The sequence below is a fragment of the Mauremys mutica genome, chromosome 10 (genome assembly GCF_020497125.1).
Source record: "Mauremys mutica isolate MM-2020 ecotype Southern chromosome 10, ASM2049712v1, whole genome shotgun sequence".
NCBI classification, from domain to species: Eukaryota; Metazoa; Chordata; order Testudines; family Geoemydidae; genus Mauremys; species Mauremys mutica.
In genome coordinates this window covers 57,968,306-57,987,351 of record NC_059081.1, presented here as the reverse complement: position 1 = coordinate 57,987,351, position 19,046 = coordinate 57,968,306, and the positions used below count along the sequence as shown (strand labels likewise).

Below are 19,046 nucleotides of genomic sequence, written 5' to 3'. Positions count from 1 at the left end.
GACCAGACTAAAAGCATTTAATTTGAATCCCACCCTAACCTTAGCAGTCGACATGGACTCAAACTGAGATGCAAGTCCTGTCGACTTCGGTTTTCTCAGCCCATATCTAATTTAAACTGGTTGTGATATTGTTTTGTGACATTTGAATCTGAAACACTATTTTTATCCCCCAGTCTGTTTTTATTCTACTTTCTTACTTACAAATCGAAAGTTATTCCAACATGCTTATTCTTCGTTTCACAGTTTGGAGTCTGTTTTGTGAAACATTGCTGCTGTGAATGATCCATTCAGAGAAACGGGGAGAATCTCCTAGAGTGAAGGAGAAGATGGAGATGCTTGCAGTACATGGCCAGGAGACTGGTACAGCACATAACTCTTGTGTTCCTTTTTCAAAACAAGAAAGAAACATGCAGATTTTCTTATCAAGTCAGCAGATATTTTAAAATATCACTGATAGTATATATGACAAATCCCATTCTTGCTTGGAATTTAGTCTTATTTGTTTCTTTTATGTAGTACCAGACAGGTGTGAGTCAAGCTTTACAGGCACAATTGAGGTAAGGGCCTAATTTTTTTTATAAGTGAGTAGTGACTTTGGGAAGCCTGCTTTTAAATGCCTTAAAAGAGTCTGATTTTTTCAGAAAGTGCTGAGCACTTTCCCTCCAAATCAGGTACCTTTTTTAAAATTTCTCATATTGGGCATCTAAAATCACTAGTATTTCCCAATAATTTAGGTCAAAGTCGCTACCTCAGAGCTGACATTCTAAGGTGCTGATCTGGCAAACAAGCATCTGAATAATATAATTGAAGTCAGTTAATGCTAAGCACAGGCTTAAGGCCTAAAGTGATAGCAAAACCAAAATGAACCGTCAATACATGTAGAGAGGCTGTGGAAGGAGAGCAGTAAACAAAAGAAGAGATGTAGTCTTTGTCTGGTGTAGTTATCTGCAGTGGTCCAAGCTGACTGTATTGTGACTAGTTGTTTTTTTTTGGTTTGTTTGTTTTTTAAAATATACATTTTTTTGAGAGGGAGTGATCAGTCTGGTGGAAGAATTGAGGTTTCAGGAGACATTTGCATGAGAAGGAAATTGTTCGGTGCACTAGATCAGGGAGACATTTTCAAGCATAAAGGCAGCATGGGGGAAAAAAGCACAAAAAGGGTGTAGTGTAGAGAGAGTGAGTGAGCATGGAGCATGGGGCCTGGTGCAAGACTTGAGGCCTGAACCACAGTCAGCAAAGCCAGGCTAAGCTGTGAACCAAAGTCAGGCCATGTATTAAAGCAGATGCTTACAAGTTCACTGTCTAATACATGAACTTGGCAAGGGCACTGCTAGCATTGCTAAAAGACAGGCACTCCTAAGAAGTACCAGGCACTGGGTATGTATGTGAACACCTTCCAAAAGATGAGCCCAGGTACATCCTGACCTAGCACAAGATAAGAGGGTTTGACAGAAGATATCAGGAGCAAGGTACAAGGGGAGATAACAAGCAGATGTCATGAAACCATAAGGTAGTACGTAAGTTTTGTCTCATCAATAAATATTAGGGTGCCTCGCCTTCACTCTTTGTGCAGCTGAGGGGACAGCAGAGACTCCCACAGCTGACTGAGCCACTCCTTACCACTGGGCACTCGTGTTAGTGTACCTGTAACCACAGAGCCAGGGAGCGGTACTGTGTCTTGAGAGCAATAAACCTGGCCAAGTGCTTTTGTCACCAAACTGAGCCTGTGGTCTTTCTTATGTGTAACATCAAGGTCTGCTCAGTTAGCAGGCTGCACTCTCTTCCAATGCTGATAACACCAGAGCTCCAAGAACGAGAAGCTCTGAGCATCTGTAACAGCTTAGCAGCCTGGACAGTGTTACTGTGGCAACAACATTCCAGCCTTCAGTGCTTAACAACAAAGGGGACTGAGAGAAGGAAATTAAGAGAATCAATTGGCCCTTGACTTGTTTTACAAGTGAGATGCTTGACTTAAGGCAGGACAGAGAAGCATAGTCACCCTGTAAAAGCACAAAAAAGGAAGAGAGGAAATAATAGAAAGTGTTGAAAATCAGAGTGTATTAGGGAGTGAGGGAGCAGATCAATTTTATTTGGCCTCTGTCAGAATCATCTCGGACCAGATTTATAAAGGTATTTAGGTACTTGAAGATTCAGATAGGTGCCTAGTGGGATTTACAAAGTGCCTCAGTGAATTGGGTGCATAGGTCCTATTTACTTTCAATGGGAGTTAGCTACCTATCCTCAGACTTTTGTATGTTAATATTTTCAGTTTTCTCATAATTTCTGGGCACAGCATAGACTTTAGAAATGATCCAATACTGTTATAAAAATCTAGTTTCCTGTGGCATATAGGCCTGATTTTGAATAATGGTCATAAACTGATAAGGGCTAAAATTCTTATGCCTCCTTCAGTTTTCAAATAGGTCTAGATTTTCATTGTGTCTGCACACTATTCCTGTTCTCTTTATGTAGGGGAAATGGGGCTGTTTCTGATGGGAATGGGGAAAGAGTCATTCCTAGGAGGCAATGTACAGGATGGCTGATAGTGGTACAGATTTATTAACTGAACTCTCAGGTCAGACTGGAATGTGAACTATTATTGTTGTTATTATTTTATTATATATTCTATAGCCCTTGAGATGTGATGGGCACTTTCAAATGGTGAGAGAGAAACAATCTAAAAGAAATCCCTAAAACATGGGCAAGGCAAAGTTACTACAGTGCATGGATGGAATAAATGTCAACTTGGATTCAAACTTAAATAGGTGTGGGATGCCCATGGGGAATATGTTTCTCTGATCAGTGGACAATTGCTTGCCCTGCACAAATACAGCTGATAAGAAGGTATGTACCATAGAGCTGACAACAGGGAACCTTTTCTTCTTAAGGAATTACCAGTTGGGTATCTGGGACACATTATGAGGGAATATAAATTCAAGTGAGTTACCTTCTCAGAGATCTGGGCCAATACTTGGCTTTTTTGATCAGCCGTTTGTGCTGACATGTACTGCACTCTCTTGTTTCTTGGGCTCATGTTTATCTCATGTTTTGACTCTAGTGTTACAAGAATTGAGCCTGTTCTGTAAAAGAGATGTCAATGGAGTTGGAGTGTTATACGACCTGCTCAGATCTCCCTGGCTGCAAGCTCTCCTAAAGGTAAAGCCCTCTTTGTCTGCAAGGCCAGTCTTCCTTGGAGAACAATATCTCCAACAGGCATCTGCCTCACTGTGCCATGCGGAGATTGTAGGTTAATTAATCCAGATACTTCAGATTAAGGTAGAAAATCCCAGTGTACCTGGCTAATTGGGTAATACCATGCAATCACAGGGAGATTTAAGATTGGCTGTAGGTGCTGATCTGTACCCAGGTTGTAAAATGGGTGTGATATCTTTGTTTTCTATGAATGAATGAAAAGTGCTATACGAGTGTGAAATATTATTTACTATTGATTGCATTGCTGTGACGTATAATCAAGGGCTGTATGTTAGCATCAGACTGAACTGGGAATAGGGTGACCAGACGTCCTGATAAAATCACGATATTTAGTTCTTTGTCCTGCGTCCCAACCAATGTATGGTTGGGACGCCATTTATCCCAATATTTTGCACTCCGGCTTTTATTTTTTTGGCTTCGGCAGCCCCCTTCTCTCTCCCCCGCATCCCCCAAGTGTCCCGATATTTTGTTCTTGTCATCTGGTCACCCTAACCAATAGGAAAAATTTCCTTCCCAGACAAAACAGTTCAAAAAATTAAGTTAAACATTTTAGCAGGAAAGGAATTTTTTAAAGTCTGTAAACAGGTCCAAAGTTGTTAAAACAAAAATTAAAAAACCCTTCTAGGTCAGTGGTCACCAACCAGTCGATCATGATTGACTGGTTGATCCTAGAGGATCTCCCAGTCAATCGCGCTCTCCAGCAGCACAGCATGGCTGCCACTAAGGCAGACTCCCTATCCTGGCCCTATGCTGCTCTCGGAAGCAGCCAGCGTGGCTCCACGGGTAGGGGGGTGGGCAGGGATCTCCCTCTGTGTGCTGCTCCTGCCTGCAGGCACCACCCCCGCAGCTTCCATTGGCCGGGAGAGCTGCAAGGGAGGTGCTTGCAGAGAGGGGCAGTGCATGGAGCCACGTTTCCCCGCCCTTCCCCTGAGGCGTGTCGGCCTCTTCTGAGAGCAGTGTGGAGCCGAGGTAGGCAGGGAGCCTGCCTTAGCCTCGCTGCGCTCGCCACCGTAAGTGCTGCACCGCCGGACATAAGTGCTGCCTCGCGGAAGGCTGCCCCCCAGCCCTGAGCCCCCTCCTGGAGCCAGCACCCCAAACCCCCTCCTGCTCCCCATACCCCCTCCTGCACCCCAAGTCCCACTCTGAGCCCCCTCCCAGAGCCAGCACCAAGCCCCCTCCTGCACCTCAAGCCCCAGCCCATAGCCCCCTCCCCGAGGCAGCACCCTGTACCCCCTCCTGCACCTCAACACTCTGCCCCATGAGTTTTACTAAAAATATATCTGACAAAAAGGGGATCTGCCAGTCCCCACCCTGCCTGAAGCGGGGCAGCTGCGTAGGGGCTAGGAGCCGCCTGCAGCATGGACGGCTTGGGGATTCCCCTGCTGGCAACTGCGGGCTCAGGGAGCTGCCAGAGGGACCCTGCAACTCCCTACCCCTGCTGGTGGCGGAGGACCCTGCAGCTCCTAACCACAGCAGGCTCAAGTCATGGAGGTTGCTGGAAGTCATGGATTCCGTGGCCTCCATGACTAAATCGTAGCCTTATTTATTATTTTTATTCTAGCTAGTCCTAGAAAATCTTTAGTGATGTGGCATTACTGTGTGTGTGTGTGTGTGTGTGTGTGTGTGTTTCCATATGAGTGGATCACACCATGGGTGTGAATCCATTGAGTAGTATTGCATTGTTCCCTTTTCCTTATTTCACCCAATAGGTTTATGAATGCCTCCATCAATCTATCAGAAAAAAACCAGTCCCAGTCACACCCCAAGCACGTGCACTGTCTCGTGAGGTGAGATTATATAAGACTAGATTCCTTTTTTTAACCAAACCCTAATCTGTTAACTTGATTGCACATAATAATACTCTGCATATCTGTGGTGCAGTCTGTCTGAGGATCTGAGTGCACATCACAAGCATTAATTACTTTAGCCTCACTCCCTTGTGAGACAAGTAGTTAATCATCTCCATTGTACAGATCGGGGATCAAAGACACATAGAAGGTGTGGAATTCCCAGAATCACATAGTCTGTGGCAGAGTGACTACGAGTCCTGTGTATTAACTGCTAGATCATCCCTCCTCCCCAATTCACAATCTGCCTTGTCATAAAAGCTGACCATAAAGGAGCCTGGCTCAAATCTATGAATTTCTGATAGGATGATTTTAATAAGTTCAGGACAGAATTAGCTGGAAGCTTAATGGTTCATGCTAGAAACTTATACTGGTGATGAAATCTAGTTGTAGAATTGGAGAAGGGAATTCACTTAGTCTCATAGCATGGAGTTAAAGAAAAAAGTCTATTACATTACCAAATAAAGTTGTTTACAGTATTTAAAATAGGAATTCCTGATGGATCCAGTTCCCACTCTCTCATCACCAGGTGGTGGAGTTGTTGCGTGGAGTCCCTCAATCTACAGAGATCAGAGAGCTGAGACGACTTCTGCGAAATCCAAACTTGAAGGCAAGTGCTGGGCATTGAAAGGGGAGTCGAAACATCTCTCACTTAAATTACTTCAGTACGGGGGGAATGAACTTTGCAGCTGTCTGCAGAAGACCGCAAAGAAGGCAATAGAGATTTGGATTAGTTATGGCAAGAAGAAATTAGTGGACAATGGTAGCTGTGAATTTGCAAGTGTGGGATTCTTTCCCCCACCTCTGAAGTCTGTCTCTCATCCCTTACCTCATGAAAGAATTAAATATCTACAGTATGCACAACAGACTGATGGTTGCTGCTGTTTTTAATATCTGTGCTTTTGAGAGATCTATTTAAAAAAATTCTTAGAGACATAGGGCAGTTTTTTTTCATGAACAAACTTGTTTTGTCTTAAAAACTATTACAAAGCTTGTGTGCTTGTGCTATATCCCCAAACAAGGACACAGCTTTCCTAAGATTAAATTCCAAGAAAACAGGAAAATGTCCAGTGATTGAGTTTTTCAGTGGAAAGAGCAATGATGTCACCCACCGCCGTGTGGGTCTGTATTCATGTACGAATTCAGCCTCCCGCTTCTGACTCCTGGACAGCCCCAGGCAAAGCTATTTCTTGGGATGACCTTCGCTTGCTTCTTTCTTCTTGTCACAGGCCTTACTATCAGCTCATGATACTGTGGCCCAGAAAGATTTTGAACCAATCCTTCCCCCTCTACCAGATAACATCCCTGAAAATGAAGAAGCCATGAGGATTGTCTGCTTAGTGAAAAACAAGCAGCCCCTGGTAAGGAAGCTTGCTGATATTTTGATGATTTGAACTTGTGCAATAGATTCAATAAAGTGTTTTGTATAAATGGGTTATTTATAGGCAATGCTATGGAAATTTTGTTAGTTCTAGTCTCTCTTAAATTGACAGAGACTCAGCTTGAACAAATGAAGTGCCTCCTTGGCAAATGGAGTGGGAAGGGGGAAAAAAACTAACAACATTTCTTGGAAGTCGTTTGCCCTTTTATGTTGTACTATATTTGTGATAAATACAGGGATTAGCACTGGAAAATCATAACATTAGAGATGGAAAAGATGTATTACAGTAGGCCCTATGTACGATTTTATAGACTGCGAGAGTGGGAAACTGGGCTGTATAATGACCATTTTGTTTTCATGTCACTTGAGAGACTAGGTTTACCCATCTTTTAATGTACTGTGCACTGTACTTACGGGTCCTGCAATACTGTGCAGTTTTAAGGAGAAAAGGAATCTTTTTCAGTAATCTCCAGTCGTTAAGGAGATCAGATTTCCAGTTTGAAAGGAATCAAAAGATATTTATTCTTTTTATTTTGCCAGGGTGCCACCATTAAACGCCATGAGATAACAGGTGACATTGTGGTTGCCAGGGTGATCCATGGTGGGCTAGCAGACAGAAGTGGTAAGTATCATTTGAAACACACAGCAGGGAAAAAATAGCCTTTTTTTCTGCAACTGTAAATTTTCTCCTATTAGAACTTTTAAGCACATACCTTGTACAGTACCATATAAATAGTAATAATTGCCTCATGCTGAAGTACTTCTGACTTTTTTTTTTATTTCTTCATAATTCTCTCATTCCGGGGTAAATGTGTTGCATTCAAAAAAGGTGAGACAGAAAGCCAACGTCAAACACAATCTTACAGTATTTACACTCAACATCAACACCTGGATAAATCTGGCATGAGTTAAGCAGTAATACAAAATAGTGCCACCTGGTATGAACACCAGCACACTCCATTTCATAGCAGAATGTGGATAACTTGCTCGGGCTCTAGTCCCTCCATCATAAAATAGTTCCCATTACTGTACCATGGCCTCTGTCTGGAGGATAAGTTTACCAAAGTTGTATACAGCAGCTGAATGAGATCCTGTTAGGATTAATTAAGATACACAAGATAACCTGTTTAACTGAGTTGAAGGGGAAGATGCAACTACCACTTGTGGTTTGCATGATAGATCATGTGTTTCTTGCTTATCTTTAGTAAACTTGCTTCTGTAGGAACTAGAGATGAGCCCAAACACCAGATCATATTCCCCCACCACCATTACTTCCTCTGAACCATGAAGGGTTTCAGATCTAGATCTGAACATTGTAACTCAGCCTATTACTATAATGGTCAGAACCAGAACTCTGAATCTGAACATGTCAGTTTTGGGGGCACTCTAGTTTGGATAAGAATACTTAACACTCCTTGAGTCCTTTTCATCATCACTAGATCTCAAAGTGCTTTACAAAAAAAGAGGAAGAATGAATACACCTATTCTACAAATAGAGAAACTGAGGCTCAGAGAAGTCAAGTCAATTGCTTGAGATTGCACAATGAAGCCTATAACAGAGCTGTCTGCTCTATCCACAGCACAATACTACTTCAGATCTGAAATTCCTGACTCGGGTCCAAATCTAGGATAGGGGCATTTCTTATTTCAGGGCTGTTCTCCAGTCTTCTGTTGCATCTCTGAACTTTTTCAGAATCACATCTTCTCTATAATAAGTGTGTCTTCTTTCCTGTACCTTTTTATTCTAGGGTTGTTGTATGCCGGAGACAAGCTGGTAGAGGTGAATGGAGTCCCAGTGGAGGGACTAGAGCCAGAGCAAGTTATCCATATTCTGGTATGAAATGCATTTTACTCTTTTTTCATTTCTCTGTAGTGCAAGTGTAATTATATGTACTCATACATGCACTTCCTTTAAAAAGAGCAGCCTAAATTCTCAATGTAAATTTCTAGAGGAAGGAAGACCTACACACCAGCAATAATTTTACATGTAATGTACCACTTTGTCTGTTTCTTCATTGTGGGTGAAATTCATCCTGTGCAGTGAGCCAGCACATGGCCTATGTGCTATTTAAGCCCTCCAAATAGAGCCTACGTGGTACATAAACCCTGTCGTGGACATCTGTACAGGGGTGCATTCCACCCTTTGCCTTTTGAACTAGGGACAAAACCCAGTTAGAACCTCACTCATTCTCTCTATCTAAAATCAGTAATTCTGCCAACCCTCACCCTCCAGCAGTCTCACTCCATTTCTCTGTAAAGGATTAGTTGCAGAATGCTGTCATAAAGTGTCGCGTTCCTAAGCCTTCATTCATTTAACAAAATGCATTAACTCCTATGTTACCAAGTACTGTCATAAATAATTTAAACTAAAATAATCTTTTATTAAAATTAGCAAACAAAGATCACTCTGTGATGCACTATCCCTGATGTTTGTTAGCTTGCTCACCAGGTCACAATATTTAGTATTCTCCATTGGCTCTCTAGTTGTTAGTGCCAATCAGTGAGGTTCCACTCTGGGTTAGTGTCTGTTCTTCTATTTGTTTCTCTCTCATGATTTCTCTGTTTGCACCTATCTTCAGATGCATAACACACCATTAGAAATACAAACTTCACCATAACGCAAAATCTACAAATCTTGAAAACATGCTTGCACAGCCCAGCCCTATATAGTTAATTTAAATTAGACTTCAGAACTAAAATTTAATTGTGAATTGATACTGAAAATATGTATGTTTTTAACAAAACACATATTTCAGGGAATTAGACATCTTAGCAAGGTTCCAAAGTTTCCCCCACAGGAACTAAATCAATCTTTCTTTTAAAGATCTTTGTTTTAACAATGATTCTGTATATGGCATTCTGCTGGAGCTAAGCAATTTCCATTCTTATAATAAGGATATTTATAATGGGCTTTTGGAGCCATCATTCGTCTTGCAGTGATGAAACTTAAAATGCTTTCAGTGTGTTACCAGTAGCAAATATATTTTGACCTTTTTTTCTTCTGAAATCTTTTAGTCTCTGTCCCAGGGAACAATTATGTTCAAACTGATTCCAGTTTCTGATCGGCCAGTCAGCAACCAAACAACAGTAAGAGATTCACTTATTTTTTTCTTCCAGATTATTATGGTTACTGCAGACAGTTAATCCAATAATGTCTAATGGGCACTCTGCACAGTGTGATAGATGAGGGTAAGGTTGTTTAGAAGCATGTATTGCCAGCCCAGCTCACAGAAATCTCTAATAACATGTCTTGCCTAGACATATGTCTCCACTGAAATTAATAGTTTGCTGTAGGTAATGTAATTAAATGTAGCAAGCTGTGATAAAGTTAAAGGTAGTGAAGGCATCTCTGGAGTGATCCAGAGGAGGGAGAAGGTCAAATTGTTCACAGTATAATAGGTGACTACATTTTTCTTGATCAGGAAAATACCAGTAGTTGGATTTCAGACCTGGTGCTCTTCCCATTGAAGTCAATGGCAAAACTTTTGTTGACTTCATCTGAAGTCAGATCAGGTCCTTAGTTTGTAAATATTCACACTGTTACTGTATCTGTTCTGAAGAAGCTCACCTTCACTCATGTCTGAATGTTCTATACCAGCTCTATGTGCGAGCAATGGCAGATTACTGGCCCCTGCAGGACCCTGCAATACCCTGTGCTGATGCAGGCTTGCCCTTTAAAAAGGGTGAAATCCTTCAGATTGTTGACCAGAATGATGTCCTCTGGTGGCAGGCAAGGCAAGTCTCAGACCTGAGTGCCTGTGCTGGATTGATACCATCAAACCATCTTCTGAAGAGGTAAGAAAATGTAGGGTTTCTGAACTCAAACCAGAGAATGAGCCAGTTACCTTGGATTTCATGATCTGAACTTAGCAATTATAGAACAGATTGATTCAGTCAATAAAGACGCACTGATGCCTGCAGACAGTGTGAGCCCTCTGTATGTGTCTTCTCCTGTTTTAATAGTACTATGGATGTTTGTGTGAAAACAGGATTTTTTTCACCTTAAACCTGATTGTAAGTCATTCAGGGCAGAGGCATTGTTTTTATATTAGTGTGTAAAGCCCCTAACAGTATCTGACCTATATACATAAACTAAAATAAATAGCTTTAGACAAAGATTTGGTTTCTCAGTACTGTCCTTCGTGATACAAAAAATGTAAAGAGGAGAAAAATCAGAATTTGCTACAGAGGCATAATTATTTCAAAAAATCAGTACAATATTTTAAAGGTGTGTCTGAGGCATCTGCAGCTTTGTGTTTTTCATACTCAAAGCAGAGCTGAAAGATGTTTTTTTAATGAGAAACAGAAAACCACCTCCCTGTTTTCTGCATATAGTCAGTTTATATTTAGAAAGGACCCTTTTGCAAAGTTGCCTAGTTTATACAGCTTCTCTAGCATGGTTCTGTAACCATGTTGTACTATCCAGAGTACAAACAAAAAAAGCACAGGATACCCCTAATTGTGCCAGACAACTGACTACTGTTAAGCTTCAAGTTGTAATGCACACAAGCCCAGAGGGAGCTGTAATTAAGACTCTGTGTCAGAAAGAACCCAATACAGCACACTTCCCACTTCCAGCCATGTGTACCACAATACAGTTAATACTGCTCTCCTCCATTACGTGCATTAATTTAGGGCAATACTTTCAGGCCAATGATGTAGAATATTGGCATTCAGATGGGTGTGGTAGGACACTGGCTTCCCTCCAACAGTTGCAGGTGGGGTAGAACACTAGCTATGCTTCCACTCTTGGTGGTTGGTAATGGTGTTTATCCGTCAGGTAGCTCTGAGCACTCATGTCATTTTGTGTGCAGGTGATAGAATGGAGCATCTAAGTAGGAAGTAATGCAATGCTGAATTGATTTCTTATTGTGATGAATTCCTTTCTGTTCAGGAAGCAGCGAGAATTCTGGTGGTCTCAGCCCTTCCAGCCCCATGTCTGTCTCAAATCAACAATATGTGAGTGCAAAATTCTCCAGCTGCCAGTGAGAGTGGGGAGGGAGAAGTCTGTTCTTTTGTTTCTTACATCCAGTAATAAAGAAATTAAACATAATCAAATGAGTGTATATACCAAGAATCATTCATTGGGCCATATTGTGACCTCCAGAAATGCATTCAGAATCCCCACTGAAATCTGTGGGTGTAGCAGGTGTATCTGAATTCGGCACTTAACCTGTTTTGGATTCTAAGGATCATTATTGTTATCAGAATACAGTACATTTAGGATCTAATCCTGTAAAGTGCTGAGCACCTTGAATTCCCATTTAAGTCAATGGCAGCTGAGAGTACTCAACACTGTCTAGAACTGAGCCTTGTATGTAGGCTATTCGTAGCAAGAAATCTCTACTGTCTGTGCCCTCCTGAAGCGCTTATTAGACAAGTTGATTGTAGATTTCCATGGAAGGGAGACTAAGGCATAGCTAGTAGTTCTGTACCAGAAAATACCCTCCTGCTTCCCCTTTCCCTCTCCCACAACTTCTCTGTTTTTCTGTGGTCTGCATTATTACTTGCTAATACTTTTTATGACCCATGAGGTGAATTTCCAGTTAAGTCAATGCTCTGTATTTTCATCTTTCAAGAGTCTTTCTGATGCAGTTGATTTTACTTGGTAACTGTAGCACTGGCAGTCACTTTAGCTGTGTATTTATTTTTAACTGCTTCAATGGATTTGCTGTGGACAGTGAGTACTGTGGAAGAAGGTAAGAGATGATGCCTTGATTACATCACATTGCAGTACCTCACATCTGCTTGCAAGTCCAGCATTAGCTGATCTCTAAATGTACAAGATACTATCTTGTTTATAAAGACTTTAAAAATGACTAGATGCTTTACTTGTACTCATAAGGATACATGTCAGGATCGGTTGGGGCAGTTTTCCTTTTACATCTCTCTGCCAAGTCTATCTGCATCATGTGTAAATAGGGTGACTAAAGAAATGCTTCATTGTGGTTTGTTCACTAAAGATACCCATAGATGTTTAAAAAGCTTTTATTTTTCCAATTTTAATTTAAAAAATTGTCAGTGTACATAGCATTCTAGAAAAACATACATATACAAAATATGCAAAGGGTATTTGGGGGGGAATGATGTTCTGATGATAGTCATACTGATCCTTCTCAAATCATCTGAAATATTAACACTGCATCGGTTCAAATTAAAACCCTTCCTTGTTTCAACTGGACAATTCAAATCAGCCATGTTTGCCTCCCAGCTGGGAACCCTTTGGTGCATTGGTATAAGAAGCATCTTTCCTCTGCCTGTTGAAAGAATGTCATTAGTACTTTAGAGCAAGGCGCTATTGAAATACTGAAAATGTTTTAACCGAATTTGAGCTTCAGGGGGGATTAGTTTTATTCTAATGTTGAAGTCTTGAATTTGGTGAGTTTTTTTCAATGCTTTTGGAGATCGTTTAATTTCCTTTCTCTTTTTGTCTGTTATAACCTGCAGAGGACGACATGCAGATCGATGAGAAGTGTGTAGAAACAGGTAACTGACTTCATTTAAGGAGATTCGTCTGTGTACGCAGCAATATACCAGCTAGACAAAGACTACTAGTGTTTCTTGAATAAAATGGAACATCCTTATAGTGAGCTCATATATAGAGAAGTTCCATTTATAGTGAAGTAGAGTGAAAGTCCCAGACCATTTCAAAGCACTGCGGATGAACAGATTGCAATTCTGGTTATAATGAATCTCTGCTTGTAGTGAAGATAGTCTGTAGAAATGAATGGCTGTTCTAAATACATACTACTCTATTTGAGATCCAGCGCATTTACAGTGCAGATTATAGACTCAGTGGGCCAAATTCAGAGCTGGTGTAAAGGGGTGCAACATAGTTGGTCTCAATTTGGCTCATTAAACCTATAATATTATTAAGTTACTGTGGTTTTAAAGACACTCTGGAACTCATTGCCACACGTTTTCATTGAGGCAGAACACTTAGCTGGATTCAAACACAGATTGGATGCTTATATATTGATAACAAGACTATGCAGTTATACTAATAAAGATTTTAAAAAAACAAGAATTTTGGAAAGGATAATAAACCCTTTTGCTTCAAAGCACAAATCAAACTCTTACTAATGATGTTAAATGGAAAGATTTCATGGAGGCAGGCTATTCCATAACAGGATTTCTTGCACTAGTCTCAGAAGCAACAGGCAAAGGCCACTTTTGCAGACATGATACTGGATTAGATGGACTGCAGGTCTGATCCAGTATGGCAGTTCCTATATTGCAGGATCTGTTTTCCACTGTGTTTTATTTCTCAATGCAAGTCAATAAGGAGTTTGAGTTAGGGATGATGTTCATATCAGAGCTTTCATATATACTGTTTGATTTCTGGAACATTAACCTTCTGAATGGGATTGCATGAAATACAAGGAGCTGGAAGTGCTTCACTGATGGAAAAAAATCAAAACCCCAAATCCAACACCTTCAAACTCTGGTGGACATTTGGATTCCAATTCTCACTTTTCAGCAACTTTGACAGAAGTTTGGATCCAGATTCTCACTTAGCAGCTCAAGATCATTTCTAATTGAACTAAAAGAAAGCAGTGGGAGTATGTTTGGGAAGTTGGCAGGAGTCTGAGAGCCTTCTGTGGTCCTTCCAGTATTGGAAGGGAAATAATTTCTGATGTGATAACATTATTTTAAGCAGAAATAGTATTGAAACTAAATGTATTTGCTGTTTTTGCTATCTGGGTGACGTAAAAGATGAAGAAACATTTGAGTCTGGTAAGTCAAATTCTTCCTGCCTAATTCCAGTTCTGTCTCATCCTCTAAGACTCTCAGACATGTAAGAGGTATTCAACAAAAACCAAACCAAACCAAAAAGCAATCAGATTAAAGTGCAATTCTCTCTTGAAAAGTGACTCTCTAAAATAATTACTATTTACTCAGTAGAACTGCTCCCTGTGTTTATCCAGAGCCATGTCTGGGTGACTTCAATGACCAAAATAAATTTTTACTGCTGTTTCTTCCTGTTAGCCCTGCAGAGCCCATGTACAGAAGGGAAAGTGAGCTCAGTTCTATTCCTTCTTGTGCAGCAACGACAGTCATGTTTACTAAGCTCTAATCCATTACACGTGTGCAAACCCAAGGTGTCAGAGGGGATAACTGGAAGATAATGGGATTTCTCAAGTATGACTGAGACCCTAATTTAGTCCACGGTATCTTTATTACTGTGGATGAAGAAGAATGAAGAACCTGTTTAACTGTTAAATCCTAGTCTGCGTTTTCAGGGCAGGCATAGAAACAGAAATATATTTATTATTGTAAACTGAGCACCTCAGATATAAAATCATGAGACACAATCATGGAATCTAAGGATGCCATTTTTATAGACACTTTTCAGAGAATAATCACACTTTGAAAGCCCTGCCATACATGTTCAACTGTGTATCTGAAGCTCTACAAAACTTGGTCTTTTGGAACAAATTAGATCCCACATCATTTCTAAATTTCTCAGTTCAAATAATTTGCTTTCTTATTTTGGTTAAATTACTTGCCCTCTTCTTTTTCCTGCTGTGCTGTTGCTACTGTATAAGAGTACCAAGGATCTGAATGTGGGCTCTTCCCCATCCGCTTAACTCCAACTCAGAGGCTTCATTCTTCTCCGCTTTTGAGGGCAATGCTTGAGGCTTACAAAACAGAATAAGGGAGTTTGTGAGGCAGTCACTTGCATCTTTATTCAGGGCCACTAATGCCCTTTTCCCTGCAATAGTTGCGTTCTTGGGGAATTAGTTCAGATCCTGCTCATTATCTAAGTCACCTCTTTTCTGTTTCCAGGCAGCCAGGGGGAAAAGTCCAAAGATCACTCCCAGCTCAGGCTTCCACTCTACCTTGACAACTGAGTTATTGAAGCAGCTCTAGGTTGTACTTTCCACTATTGGAGAGTGGCCAGAGCCAAACTCTGTAGCTGAGCACCCTCTTGTTTAGGGAGGTAGGATTCAGATCCAAGTTTTGTGGTTTGTCTGGCACATGCTTATTTTAATTTTAAACCAGCATTGTGTGTTTCATAGTTTGCACTCAAGTGGAAGCACATATGAATTGGTCCAGTTTTGCCCACTTAGACTTGAACTTGGTCTCCTCAGAGCCCTAATTTTTCATCTCTCTCTTGTTTGTACATACTTATCCAAATCTCCAGAGGAGCTTAAAGAAGGTAACTTTAAACTTTTGACTCCTATAGATTTTCAACAGCAATCTGCTAAAGCCAGAAAAATATTACAAACAATAGCTCAGTTACTTTCAGGAATTAGGCCCATTACAGTACATAGTTGTTGAATTTGCTTGTTAGCTCTGGGTGGAGAGGCTAGGTCAGGCAGAGGAACAAAGAAGAGCTCAGGAGGAAATGACCAAAGAAAGTGAGGTAGGCAGATTGCAATGCAATTTTACTTTACTCTGATCCAGAAATCTGTCATCTTTGCAAACGAGGCGATTTATTATCGCTATATACCTTAGTCTGAATGTCTTCAGAGCATGCTCCACAACCCATTATTTGTCAGAGACTTCTCACTATAACCGAAGATGAGGTATTATTAGTGTACATCCACTGGTGTACACAGGCAGGAGGCAAAGCTGGGAGAAGTGAAGAGTAGAATCTATTATCAAGTCCACTATGGACAATACCATGTGACTCAGTTACTCTTTTGGCACTTATTTGTACATGAGGCACCCATCAGTGTAGTATCTAATTTTAAAAGGTAACCCCATAGCATGCCTGGTGCTTTCCAAGTGAATGTAAAGACAATGTCCCTGCTCTGGAACAACTTCCATATAAAGTTAGATGAAAGAGACAAAGAGAAGACAGCAGACAGAAGAGATGTAGAGAGAATAAAACTGAATAACAGGAAAAAAGATACAGTTTAGCTTGGACAGGGGGGAGGGGAGGGGAGGCAAGGCAGTTTCCCATGGGAAATGAGTTTGGAACACAGCCGTCAAAATAGGTTTCTTGCTAGTTATTTTTAACTTTCTTCATCTTGTTTATTATAAGGTTTGGAAATGTTTTATTAGAGAAGAATGATATGAGATTTGTGGGGAATTAGAATTCAGGGGCTTTGCAGGAGAAGGGAGTTTTAAGGAGGGAATGTGTGCACTGTTCAGGAAAGCTGTTCCAAGCACACAGCACAGCCTGGGAGAAGGTCTGAAAATGAGAACAGAAGGAAATGAAGGAGATTGGTTCAGCAGGTGATTTGGGCAGTGGGGAGGTGCCCAAAAGTGCCTTCGGGTGTGGAATCTAAGGCTGAGGTGTAGGCAGAAGAAGTTTTTACAATTGTTCTGGGATTTTTTTAGGTTTACTGATACTTTGAGCTCCCAGATTCTTGATTATTTTAATATTGCCTTTAAAGAGTTCATGCCGGCTAGATTCCACCTGAAGAACTCTAATTGCACACCACTCTTCTACATTATGAATATTTAAAAACAGTGTGTGGCCCTTTAGCTATTCTTTTTTGAAGATAAATAAAGTGTGGCACTTAAACTCTTATTTAGACTTACTAGTGAGCGATGAGCTTAAATTTCACTTTCATAGAAATGTCAGTGACTTGGTTTAAATCTTTGATATTATACGATACTTTAGTAAACTGGTCTCTGTACTTCATGACCTTATTTCAGTGACATTATCATTAACTTCAATATTTCCAATTCTGTGATATAAAAGATTAGGGGAAATTCAATTGACTGTTCAATATTCACCCTCCTTTCTCCTTCCTGCTTGTTTGTTCTTCATGCCCAGAAGAGGAGGAATTCAGTGGATCTGGCCAACGGGTCTTTATTGGTATGTGGTGATTAGTGATAGGCAAAAGGTTTGATTTAGACTGGATGCTTGTCTGAAGCTAAATCCAATGTGTGTGATTTTTCTCAGAAGCATTCCTTTCCCTTGCCTCTGAAGATTCCCTGACCCTCTCTGTATTCACTTTGCCTTTCTAGATCCCAGTAAGCCATCCTTCCCTTGCTTGTTGATTCTTTTCCAATAAGCCCACCTCCCCAGTAGGTTGCCAGCACCTGCATAACTTAGCTGCACTAGGCTTCTGGTCCTTCTGATTGCCTCCTTAAATCTCATGCTGTGGTGTGAATGGCTTCTGGGGCTTTCCTAAGCTGTACAATGCAGACCGTGTGAGGTTTCCATTGCTGGGGATGAGGCCAAGCAGCAAGTCTGTTTCTGGTAAGTGAACTACAGAACTCTTATGAATTGAGCTGAAAAAAAGGTTGAATACAGTTGAGAAGTTGGATGAATTTTTGGAGCAGTTAAATTTTCCAGAGCAAGTCACTCATTCCTAATGATGATATATATGGCTGGAAATCTCCCTCTGGTTTGTTTTCCAGACTTGTTTCTGGGGGTCTAATTCTGGGCAAAGTTAGAGTGACTTTCAATACTTGTGCTTCTATTTTGAAAATCCAAGCTGCTTTCAGAGTCTCCACTGAACTGTTGTATCAAGAACTATAAATAAATTATTTTCTACCTTAAGAAAAGCTACAACTCACAGTATGTTCTTGTTAGTCCAGTTGGAGATCATTCAGATAGTGGAACTAGTAATCACCTGCACACACTGCTTGGCTATCACTTCAAAGGTTTTTTTCCTCCTGCTGACGATAGCTCATTTCAATTGATTAGACTCTTCCAGTTGGTATGTGTACTTCCACCTTTTCATGTTCTCTGTATGTATAAATATCTCCTGTCTGTGTGTTCCATTCTATACATCCGAAGAAGTGGGCTGTAGCTCACGAAAGCTCATGCTGAAATAAATTTGTTAGTCTCTAAGGTGCCACAAGTACTCCTGTTCTTTTTGCGGATACAGACTAACATGGCTGCTACTCTGAAACCTTTCAATGTTAGTTACTTTCTGCCCTTCCCAGCTGGTTTCCGTAGAAGCATGCGTCTGTGCCGCAGGAAATCCCAGAACAGCCAGCAGCCCTGTTATGCACGGTGTCCCAGCAGCTGTTACAGCGCAGCAGCAGCCCCTTATGAGGAGGTGGTGAGATACCAGCGACATCCCACAGATCGAAACCGACTAATTGTGCTAGTGGGTATGTTGCAGCAACTGACAGGAGCATGCCCCCAGACAGGGATGCACCTACTCATGCAAATCATACAAGCTCTAGTAAATACAGAGGGAAGAGTCCTTACTGCTCAAGCTCTTGTGGAATGAGAAATTCAATAAAAGCCCCATCCAGTGGGAGTCCTCCCACTGACTGCGGTGGGCACTGACTTGGGCCCTAACAGGTAGTTCTTGAAGGGTGGTGGACCCAAAGTTTGACCTACCTTTTTACTTTTTCCAAACACCAGTTTTATAAAGTCTATGTGCTTGTATGTGGTTTCTGTTGTTCCAAAACATTTCCTTCAATGCTTCAAAAGTTTCAGCAATGCAATACAATCGGACAACCCTACAGTAACAAATATTGGATGAAAATGCATTTCATCACGAAAACAGAGTCCAGTTTAGCTTCTGTGGGGTTATTATATAAATAGCAATGATAAAACATTTATAAATCCTTTGTGACCAATACCTTGAAGTGATGCTTTTGTAGGACTATGGTTATGAACAAATAGAAACAGCAATGGAGGGAGGGATGTTAAAAACCCAGCCTAGAAAACTTCAGTCTTA

The 19,046-nt window shown here is 40.9% G+C and overlaps 1 protein-coding gene across 1 annotated transcript in view; it reads left to right on the top strand.

Moving 5' to 3' along the window:
- Positions 1-228: 228 nt before the first annotated feature.
- The window catches only part of MPP4 (MAGUK p55 scaffold protein 4), a 31,624-nt gene continuing 12,806 nt past the window's right edge, over positions 229-19,046 (top strand). The window contains exons 1-15 of the mRNA XM_044978516.1: positions 229-360; positions 3,059-3,156; positions 4,923-5,000; positions 5,590-5,670; positions 6,290-6,421; positions 6,982-7,063; positions 8,190-8,275; positions 9,457-9,528; positions 10,040-10,236; positions 11,336-11,400; positions 12,123-12,140; positions 12,889-12,927; positions 15,590-15,604; positions 17,177-17,218; positions 18,298-18,468. Of these exons, the coding sequence (XP_044834451.1) occupies positions 279-360; positions 3,059-3,156; positions 4,923-5,000; positions 5,590-5,670; positions 6,290-6,421; positions 6,982-7,063; positions 8,190-8,275; positions 9,457-9,528; positions 10,040-10,236; positions 11,336-11,400; positions 12,123-12,140; positions 12,889-12,927; positions 15,590-15,604; positions 17,177-17,218; positions 18,298-18,468 (1,258 nt within the window). The 5' untranslated portion in view covers positions 229-278. The remainder of the gene's footprint in view (positions 361-3,058; positions 3,157-4,922; positions 5,001-5,589; positions 5,671-6,289; positions 6,422-6,981; positions 7,064-8,189; positions 8,276-9,456; positions 9,529-10,039; positions 10,237-11,335; positions 11,401-12,122; positions 12,141-12,888; positions 12,928-15,589; positions 15,605-17,176; positions 17,219-18,297; positions 18,469-19,046) is intronic.